The following is an 11821-nucleotide window of genomic DNA, read 5'->3' on the forward strand; positions in this document are numbered from 1 at the left end:
AAACATCGATGTATCATCATAAATCTTCAATTTCTAATGTTAAAATTGATTAATATTTGAAAAAAAAAAAAAGCAATTAATAATTTTGTTTACTTATAAACAGAAATACTTGTAAGACAGTAAATGAAATTTGAATTTAGCAATAAATATTTCAGTAAGTTGTAGAAAAGAAAGAAAAAAAGTTAAAGCATGAAATCAATCTAATTTCTTAGCCAAAACTTTTCCACCGTGGTCCTTGAGCCAACTTATTATTATTATTGTTATTTATCATCATCTTCATTTATTTATTTATTATTACCATTATTAATATTATTTTTATTATTACCACTACTATCATTATTATTACTATTACTGCTGTTATTATTATTATTATATATTCTTACTGTTGTTATTATTATTGTCATCATCATTATCATTTTTCTCTTTGTAATAATCAAAAATTAAAACGACAAATATAGCATAGTAAATTTCTAAAATGTCACAACAAAATAATTTATAGTCTGAGCACCGACCTCGGTCTGCTTGCTGCAAACCCGTAGTAGAAACGAGATCGGTAACACTGACTAATAAACAAATAAACAAATTATATTAATTAAGCAATCGTATCATCATTGAATTGAATGTCTAGATCGTATAGATAATAGAAAAAAAAAAAAAAGAACATTTATTGAAATTTTTAATCATTTCGGAATAAATTTTTTTGCTTAAAGCATTTCAAGCTTTTATGCTTTTCTTTTTTTTTTTTTTTTTTTTTCTTCCATTCATTCAAACTTTTATTTTTATGTTATAAAGGAATTATTGAACTACATTGAAGAAAGAAAAACTAATTCTCTTTTCTTTTAGTAAATGACATTAGCTTTACTGTTGTTCTTCTCTTTCTTCTTTTTTTTTTTTTTTTCAATTTATCAACTCTCTTTTCCTTTTCAATAGTTGTAGCAATCTTTTTTTTTTTTTCAAAGAATGAGTTGAACAAAGGACAATTAAGAATGAATTTAACATTTCTCTTTTTTTTCGCTCCCCCTCCCCTCCAATCATACTACATTATAATAATTCACCGGTTTAGATATTGAGGTTTTTTTTTTTTTTTTTTTTTTTAAAAAAAAAGGAAAAAACGAAGTAAAAAAAAAAGAAAAAGAAAAATCGAATAAATAAATCAATCAACCAATCAATCAATTAATCAATCAGGTAGTAAGAATGATCCTGTGAATGAATGAATGAATGAATTTTTCTCTTTTTTTTTATGAAATAGGAACATTTGTTGTGGTTAATCCTTTTAAGCCAACTAAAACAGTACTGCTGGCAAGTGCGCTACGTAAAAGTGCATTTTCACGTCGTAATTGTCCATTTTGATTAAGTAACAATTCTTTTTCACGCCGAAATTCCATAATCAATAATTTGGCAACTGATAAAACTGGTTCTTTCAATGTTTGATCCAATAATTTTTCCAATGATATTGCTATAAAATGTATTATAATATTCCATTTAATTTCATTTCATATACAAATTAAAAGAAAAAAAAAATTTTAATTGATCATTTAATATATGAAAAAAAAAAAAAAAAAGAATTATGTCAGTCAGTCAGTTTTTATTCTTATTCTTCTTTTATAAACCAATTGTTGAAAAAATTTTCCATTTTTCTTCACTTTTTTTTCGAATATTTTAAATAACAAAAAAAAAAAAAACAAAAAAGAAAAGAAATAATAAAACAAATATTATTCACATATGATACCTGTTTTGCTAGTAGTTGTTGTTGTTGATGTTATTGGTATATCAAAATTTGTTCTTGTTGTTGTAGTAGCAGTAGCAGTATTATTAGTAGTTGTTGTTGTAGAAATAGTAGTATTATTAGAAGTTGTACTACTAGTAGTAGATAATATAGGTATATATTTATTGGGCAGATTTTCATCCGTAATTTGTCTCATATCAACTGTTAATTTATTGCTGTTATTGTTATTACTATTATTATTATTATTATTAATTAATGGTGCTGATGATGATAACAATGATGATGATAATGATGATTGTATATCATAAATTGATTTCCATCGTATATCAGATGTTAGATGAGATGGAAGATTTGTAAGAATAGGTAAACGATATGATTCATTTGCTAGAGGTAATTGTGAGGTAATAAGTTGTAGCGCAAGAAGTGATTGTAATTGAGAATTTATTAATGATATACCAGATGATGCTGATGATGAAGATGATTGATCATTAATTACTGGTATTTGTATGGGTAAAAATGATGATGAATTTGTTGTTAATGTAGCTGAAGGAATTGTTGGTGTAACTACAGTTACTGTTGTTGTATCAGCAATAGTTGTTGTTGCATATGTATTGGTTATAGTAATAGGAGTTGTAGCAGTAGTAGTAGTGGTAGAAAATTTTAAAATATTATATTCATTAAAATCATTATTCATTGATGATTTCATCATCGATGATGTAGTAATTGTTGGAGTAATTTCAATACCAATTCCTCCAATTTCAGTTTCAGTTTCAATAGATTTTATTGCTGTTGATGATGATGGTGCTGTTGTCATTGCTAAATTTGCCACTTTTGAGCAGCTACCACTTTCAATTGTCTGAAAAATAAAAAATTAAAAAGTTAAAGAAACAAAAAAAAAAAAAAAAAAAAATGGAAAGAAATAGAAAATAAGAAAGCGAAAATAACTAATATACAAAATTATTTTCTTCATTTTAGAAAAAAAAGAAAAAGCTTTTAATTGATTTTTCTTTTTTTTTTTCTTCGCCATATTTTTATATTATAATTATAAGTGAAATTATAAGTAAAGTTTAGGTTAATCTTTTTTCGTGACAAAAAAATTATGAAAAATATATATATATATGAATTAAAAAACTACAGAAGCAGTTATACACAGTTATTTTATGTTAAAATTTGTTAATATAATATTGTTCTCAATGCTCAATAAATATTCATCGTAAAATTAGTCAATTTTTAATTCAACCATTAACATATATCATATCATATCATTTCTCAAAATATCCACAGCTAATTTATCGTTTACCTTTCAAGATATTATAATTATTTTGCTAATAACATACCACAATAATTTATATATTTATTATTGTTGTTGTCTAATTGCTATCATTATTAATTTTAAAATTTTAAATTAGATATTATTTTCATTAAGCAAACTTATCAAAAATTTATCAGCATTACTTTTTTAAAGTACTACATTACAATTAAAATTTTCATCATACTAATCATAAATCACAAAATGTGCTAAAGTTTATTTCTTCTTGTTTTTGTGTTGTTCTCTTTTTTTTGTTTTTTAATTTTTAATTTTCAAATGAAAGGAAAAAAAAAAAGAATTATTAAGTTATAAACATATAATATAGCCATCTATCTAAATTAAATTTTATCATTCACTTTCACTTCTACTTTCATATTGTATTTTCGTTATCTTACTAAAATTTTTCTTATCACATAATGATGATAATACATTCTTTCCCTTTTTTTTGTTAAATCGATATTACTTTTTCATTCTCATTTTTTCTTCTTCCTTTCCTTTCTAACATTCCACCTTTTTTTTTTTTTAATTCAAATAAATTTTCCACATCATCCTAATCAATCAATCACCTCCCCCATCATTTCGCATCTGTTGTTTCTAAATTGTTTATGCCAAGTACTGCTTTTTGAAGAAAATAACAAAATAAAGAAAAAAGAAGGGAGAAAAAAAAGACAACATTTATCATTTCTAATATTTAGAAGAGAAAAGAAAAAGGAAAAAGAAGCTAAATGATTTTATTAAATTTACAATTATATGGAATATCAAGAAAATTTCCACGAAAAAATTTAGAAATTATTTCTAAAAAAAAAAATCCAACTCTATACACTTGAAAGTAGAAAAGAAAAAATGCTGATGAAAGCAAAATTTAAAAAAAAAAACAATAAAAAAAAGGATGACAAAGAGAGAGAGGGAGAGGGAGAGGGAGAGGGAGAAAGAGGGAAAAAAAGAAGAAAGAAATTACATATCATCAAAAATCCTCCTCCATGACTATTTTTACTAGTGTTTTTAAGAAATTAACTATATTTAAAACACAAATCATTTATAAAAGCATGTGATAAATGGAGATTATTATTGCTTGTTAATAATTTTATTATTAATACCATTATTATTATTATTATTATTATTATCATTAATATTATTATTATTGTTAATTATTAATTACTATTATTTATATAATATCACTTTCTACCGTGTCGCAATAAATAATAACGATAGCGATATTTTGTTGTAGTTTAATTATAAAACACAAATAATAACATATGGATATGCATAAAACAAATGTTATTCTATTAAATTAAAAAATTAGAAAAGAAAAGGGGAAAAAAGCAATGGTGAAAATTACTGTAAATGTTGTTTGAAATGTTTGAAATTTAAATGTTTGAAAAGAAAAATTTTCAAATACTTTAACTTATTTATCATAGCAATAATGTTTGATTAATTCCTTTCAATTTTCCACTTTTTTTTTTCTCATTTTTGTTATTTTTCTTTTTGCTTCATTTTGATATCATAATTTTCATCTTAATCAAAAAAAAAGGAAAAAAGATTGACAAAATTTTGAGCAAAAAGAAAAGTAATATCATATTCCTTTCCTTTCCTTTTTTCTTTCTCTCTCCCATCATTTTCCTTGAAATATAAATTTCTCGCAATGAGTCAAGATAGATGATAATGACAATGATGATAATATTAATGATAATAATGATGATAATGATAACAACAATGATAATGATGTAAATTTTTCGTAATTTACTTCCTCTACATTCATTTGAACACTACTGATATGCACTAATGTATCATATCACATCATAGCACTAAACTTGTACTTCACAGTTGCTCTTCTTAAAGCTATCAGTTCACTAAGCTAAATTAGCTATTTGAATTAAGCATAGAAAATTTGTAAGCTTTAGGATCACATTTCTAGCATATCTTCTTAGGATTACTATACACAATGATATGATACATTAAATAATATTCAAATTGAACTTTCATCATTTCCAATTTTATTTTATTACACTAACTAGTATAATAATGATAAAAAGAAAAATTTTTATATATATAAGTGAAATAAAAAATAATAATATAATTTAATAATATAAAAAAATAATAACATAAATTTGCACTTTTTTTCTCCTCTTTCATCATTCTTTCTTTTTCTTTCTCTCTCTCTCATTCTTTTTATTTGCATTATTTTTACTCCTAACTTATTTATTTTTTATATTTTTTACAAAAAAAACCTTAAGTTAATATTTACCAAAAAAAAAAAAAAATTTTTTTCTTTTCAATAAAGTAAAAAGAAAAAAGAAAATTAAACAATTTTGCATGAATTCTTTTTTTTTTAATTTTTTAAACAATAATGCTATTATTTTTGCTCTTTGTTAGCTAATAAAAAGACAAGAAAGAGAATAAACTGAGAAAAAGAGAGAGAGAGAGAGGGTGAAAAAGAAATTATTTAAAATTTATGCAAAAGAATGAAAAAGTGCAAAGTACAAAAAACCAGTCCAACTTTTTTTTCTCTCTCTCTCTCTTTTTTTTTTTTTTTTTTTTGAATCATAACAAAACGAACTAAAATTTCTCTTCATTTCTACTTTTATCTCTGTATTGTTCATTTTTTTATTGCTTTTTCTTTCTTTCTTTTTATCTCCTCATTTTTTGCTCATTTTTCTTTCTTTCTTTCACTCTCTTTCCCTCTCTTTTTTTTTTCTTTCCATTTTTATTTTTATTCGATAAAAAGAAATGAATTGAACGAAACAATTTATGAAGATGATGAAAGAAAAGTGTAAACAGTATCTATTATTAAACTGTATAGCGTCCCAACGTCTATTATCAGCAATCAGTAAATAGATCGATTGATAGATAGATAGATAGATGGAATGAATAATGAATGGGAAATATTTCAAAAAAAAAAAAAAAAAATGATAATTTCCATTACTGCATTCTTTTTTTTCAAATATATTTTAAAAAAAAAAAAAAAAATTTGAAATAATATATTATCAAATAAAATGAAAAAGTATTGCATTTGCAAATCATTCTTATATGTCTTTTCTTCAAACTAAATAATAATTTTTTATTTTTTCAATTTTATTATATGAATTCAAATTTTAAATAAAAATTTAAAACTAAAATTCCTTTCTTATATTGTTTTTTTTTCTCTCTCTCTATCTCTATCTTTCTTCATTTCTCTCCATCTCCACTTTTTCCTTCTCCCTCCATCCCTCTCTCTCTCTCTCTCTCTTCCTCTCTCGCTTTTTATTAATTATTAATTATTGAATCACTAAAATTTTTATGCATGCATAAGGGAATGATACTAAAAAAGCTAATTATTATCAGGCAAATAATACTAACTAATTTTGCCATTATATAGCAAGCAAATGAGACTATGAGATGATTAAATAATATTTTAATGGAAAGATGATTAAGGGATCGATGATCAAAGATTACTGATCATTGATCATTGAGAGAAGTTAGGGTTGAAAATGACCCGACAAAGAGGAATGAATGAATGAATGTTGGAGAAACGATTGTTTGGTTATTTCTATTCAATAAACTCTACTAAAAATTCAATAATTTTCTTCTCTTCTCAATTCTAACAGTATTATTAAAATTAATATAGTAAAAAAGAGAGTTTAAATATGTAAATAATTTGTTATTATAATAAATAATTAAAAATAAATAATTTTTCACAATAATTAAATAATCAAAAAAAAAAAAAATTCTTTTTTACATCAAATATACATTAAAAAAAAATAATCAAATAATACTACCAATAAATTAAAGCTTTTTTTTCTTAAAAAAAAAAAAAAATAAAAGAAGAGAAGAGAAAATTAAATTTACCGTAAATGCATTTGAAGCGGAACGTTTACCAAGACGATGCATCATTGTTGGATATTTGTATAATTCAAGTTTTTGCAATGCTTTCAAATCATTTTCATATGATTCTGGTAAATGCAAATAATGTCGCCAATTTGATGAATCAAAACCCCAATGACATATACGTTGAATTTGTTGCATGGAATGTGAATGTGAGACAAATTTTTCACCAGTAAATAATAATTTACATTGGGTACATTCAATTTGTTCATCACAATTAAGCATTGGTATTAATATACCAGTGCAACCATCAAAGCAATCATGCATTACTGGTATAGCATCATTCATCATTAGTTCATCATATGATTTAATCATTGCTGTTGTTGTTGCTGCTGCTATTGTTGTTGTTGTTGGTGCTGTTGTTGTTGTTGATGATCCTGCTGTTGCTAAACGATAACCACTACATTGTGGTAATAATTTAGCAACTAAATGTTCTGCATCACTTTTTGTTATTAAACCACAACTGTCAGCTGTCATTGGCATAATACCAGCTAATTTTAATGTATCCAATTGCTGTTGACTAGCAACTGATATATGAATATTTAAATTAATAAATAATTCATTAATATCACTAATTGGTACATCATGTAATACAACGCTTATTATTTGTGGAAAGCATAAACGGCATTCACCACCAATAACAAAACAATAAATTAAATGACCATTTAAACGTGTACTTTTAAGTGACGATGAAATATGATCAGATGGTAATAGTAATGGTGTTGGTTGAATTGGTAAAACACCATGCAAACGTGATGATAACTCATCAAGTAAAATATCATCTGTTGTTGTTGTTGCTGCTGTTATCAACTGCTTCATTGAATTCAAATTTGTAGTATTAGTAGTAGTAGCAGAAGTAGTAGTAGTAGCAATACTATTTTTCGTTGACATTAACGTTGATGTTAATGTTACTGCTCCAGTTGCTGTTGTTGTTGTTGTCGATAATATTGATGTTACAATTACTGTTGACATTATTATTAAATGAAATAAATAATTCGTGCTATCTCAGATAATATTCCAATCGTTCCATCAGCATCCAAATCATACCTTTTTCCATCATTATCATTATTAATTTCCAATTTATCATATCCCTGCTGCTGCTGCTGCTGTTGCTATATTTGTTGAATCCTTTATCGTTATTGTTGCTGTTGTTGTTGTTTATTTGTTGTCCCTGTTTCTGTTATTGTTATTGTTGTTGTTACTTCAACGACTCCACCAAATCTGACTGTTGAAGATTATAATGACAACAACGATAACACCGGCGACAACGGCGACGACGACAACGACAACGACGACAACGACGATGACAATGACACAATTGCAAGCGCTATACAAACGACAACGGTTTATCGCTCAACAGACACAGGAAAATGAAAAAGAATGAGAAAAAGAGGAACAGACATACAACACACACACATGCATACTCATTTCTCTCGTTCACTAGCATACATGCTTAACAGACACTAACATACATTGACATACATCATATTGCATACATATATTCGTTCTATTTTCTCTTCCCCTCTCCCCTTTTCTTTTCTCCTCTTCTTTGTCTCTACGTATTTCTTTCATTCTTTCCCCTTTTTTATTAAGACTGAAGGACAGATACTGAGTGTTATTTTCTCTTCCTCTCTCCCTCCTCTCGTCGTTATCTCCTCCCCTCACTTTTTCCCTCTCTCTTTTGTGCTAAATATTAGACATACATACAAATGTCTGAATCGTCTATGTATGTTCACAGTGTGTGTATGTGTCTCTCTGTCTTGTGTACATGTCTACTTCATATAATAAATAGGGGAGAGACAGAGAGAACAGGGATCGAGATAGTAGGAGAAAAGGAAGAGAGGTAAAGAAGGAAGGGCATATTTTAAAAAGAGGAATGACTAGACGGCAATTTGTCTGCGTATAATGAAATCTGGCAACAAAGTATATCCGCGTGCTTGTCTATGTCATACATACATACACACATACACATATTTGTAGACAAAACAAACAGACATGCATATTCATAGACAGACGAACAAACAGACACACACACGCATTCACATAGACAAAGAGGCAGACAGACAGGCATATGTACGTAGCAAGATGTGCAGCACCAATGAAAAGTAACTGCACTGCACGCTGCACTTTTATATTTTATACTTTCGTACGAATAAATAAAAGTTGGAGGAGCAGCGAGATGGGAAGAGAAGGGAAGAGATGGAAAGGGAAGGGAAGAGATGGAAAGGGAAGGGAAGAGATGGGAAGGGGAGAGATAATTTTGGGTGAAAGAATGATTAAATTAAATTAAATTTGTGTTAAGAAAGGGAGAGGAATAGAAATTATACAATATTCTAATCTATTATTCTCTTAAAAAAAAAAAAAAAGAAAAATAATATATGATTTTGAGAATAGAAAAAATATATTTTAAATTAATCCTATCCTCTCTTCTATTATTCTAAAATTCCCATTGTAAAACAATAAATTAGTGAGAAATTAATGCGGGAAAAAGAATGAAATCATTCTATCCTATCCTATCCTATCCTATCCTATCCTATCCTATCCTATTCTATTCTATTCTACTCTATCCTATCCTATCCTATCCTATTCTATCCTATCCTATTCTATTCTATTCCATTCTATTCTACTCTATCCTATCCTATCCTATCCTATTCTATTCTATTCCATTCTATTCTACTCTATCCTATCCTATCCTATCCTATTCCATTCTATTCTACTCTATCCTATCCTATCCTATCCTATTCTACTCTATCCTATCCTATTCTACTCTATTCTATCCTATCCTATCCTATCCTATCCTATCCTATCCTATCCTATCCTATCCTATCCTATCCTATTCTATTCTATTCCATTCTATTCTACTCTATCCTATCCTATCCTATCCTATCCTATTCCATTCTATTCTACTCTATCCTATCCTATCCTATCCTATTCCATTCTATTCTACTCTATCCTATCCTATCCTATTCTATTCTACTCTATTCTATCCTATCCTATCCTATTCTATTCTATTCTATTCTACTCTATCCTATCCTATCCTATCTATTCTATTCTATTCTATTCTATTCTATCTATCTTCTATTCTATCCTATCTATTCTATTCTATTCCATCCTATCTATTCTATCCTATCCTATTCTATTCCATTCTATTCTCCTGTATAAAACGAAGAATTAGAAAGAGATAAATGCGAGAAAAAGATAAAAAAGGGAAAAAAAAAAATTTTTTTTTCTTAATTATGCAATATATTTTGTCGATTATATTACTGATAATAAATATATTTATGTATATTTATGAGATATAAAAAATAAAATTAATTCCCTAAGAATGAAGCAAAGGAGAAAAAATGAATTCAATAAATGAAAAAAGAAATATATATATATATATATATCAGTTATTGATTATGATAACATATGCACATACACAAATGCTATCATATTTATTTTAATATAAGTGTAATTTAATTTAAAAGAAAAAAGAAAACGCTAGTTACAATGATAATTAATGATAAGTGATTTATAGAGTAATAGGATGAGAGATAAAAAAATGATAGGAAAAATGTATCATTCATATATATTTATATATGATAACACTTCCTCATTTGATTTCTTTCTTTCTTTCTATCTCCCTTTCTCTCTCTCTCTCTCTGTTTTTGTCCTTTTTGTTCATTTTTATTGATGTGAAAATAGAATAATAAATCATATAGCAAATATTAATTGAATTTTGTAATTTATAAAAAAAAAAGAGAAAAAAAAGAGGTATTATTCAATATTTTTTTATTATTAATAAAATGATAAAATTTAATAATGAAAATAATCAATAATTTATAATATAAAATGATAACAGATAATATATCCTTATCATTTTGATAAAAAATGATAAGAATAAATCAATAAATGATAATTTTTTATTTCTATTCAATGTTTTAAAGTAAGCAAAAAAAAAAAAAAAAAAAAAGGAAAAAATAGCAGAAACTTATCCATGTCAAATATTATCGATTATGTTTGTCCTATATGGAACAAAAAAAAAAAATAAAAAATAAAAAAACTAAAAAAAAAAAAAGGATGAATTTCGGGCAAAAGGTACTACTCGGCACCAATTTAATATGGCCAAAAAAAAAAAAGACAAAACGAATCCTTCTTTTCTCTCTCTCTCTCTCTCTCTCTCTCTCTCCCTCTCTTTTTTTTCTCTTTTTAATTTCAATCAAAAAAAAAAAACGAAAAACGAAAAAAAAGATAAAAAAAGAGGGAAGGAAGAGAGAGAGGAAGAGGGAGAGAGGGAGAGAGAGAGAAGAAGTGAATATAGTACACAGTACTTCCTTTTTTTTTTCATTCCTATGTAACACATGCTTGAGTTTTTTTTTTTAATTCTTTCTTTTACTCTCTTCGTATCCATTTCCTCCCCTTTTCTCTCTCTCTCTCTCTCTCTTTCTTTTTAAACGTACAGTGATGATGATGATGATGATGATAATAATAATATTGATGGCTATGGCAATGGTAATTGTACCAGTGATATTGGTAAAGATAATAGCATTAATGATATATTATTGATAATGATGATGATGGCAGTACTGTGGATGTTAACGGTAATCATTTTTATCAATATCAGTACAGTTTTACGGTAATAATGGTAGTAGTAATAATGATGGTGGGAGGATGGTGGTGATGATAGTGATGGTGATCGTGATGGTGGTATTGTTGGTATTGATAAGTTATCGGTAATAATGATAGTAATAATGATGGTGATGATATGATGATGATGGCGTGTTGTTGGTATTGTTGATGAGTAGTAATAATGGTAGTGGTATGATGATTGTAATGATGACGATGATAATGATGATAGTGATAGTGATAGTGATGGCAGTATTGGCGATGATAATGATATATTCGATCGAGAGGAAATGTTTGTGGATCATTTTAAAGAATGA

At 26.3% G+C, this 11821-nt stretch overlaps 2 protein-coding genes across 2 annotated transcripts; one reads left to right on the top strand and one right to left on the bottom strand.

Moving 5' to 3' along the window:
* Positions 1 to 1238: 1238 nt before the first annotated feature.
* On the bottom strand, positions 1239 to 7868 carry Bm8396 (Snowski, identical; the record flags this gene model as incomplete). Its single annotated transcript, XM_043079446.1, has 3 exons — positions 1239 to 1456; positions 1730 to 2582; positions 6861 to 7868. The coding sequence occupies 3 exons, from the start codon at positions 7866 to 7868 to the stop codon at positions 1239 to 1241; spliced, it is 2079 nt and encodes a 692-aa protein (XP_042935380.1).
* A 268-nt stretch (positions 7869 to 8136) lies between these two features.
* Positions 8137 to 11821, top strand: Bm148 (uncharacterized protein; the record flags this gene model as incomplete). Its single annotated transcript, XM_043079447.1, has 3 exons — positions 8137 to 8240; positions 11341 to 11479; positions 11696 to 11821. The coding sequence occupies 3 exons, from the start codon at positions 8137 to 8139 to the stop codon at positions 11819 to 11821; spliced, it is 369 nt and encodes a 122-aa protein (XP_042935381.1).

This window comes from Brugia malayi (genome assembly GCF_000002995.4).
Source record: "Brugia malayi strain FR3 genome assembly, contig: Bm_v4_Chr2_contig_001, whole genome shotgun sequence".
NCBI classification, from domain to species: domain Eukaryota; kingdom Metazoa; phylum Nematoda; class Chromadorea; order Rhabditida; family Onchocercidae; genus Brugia; species Brugia malayi.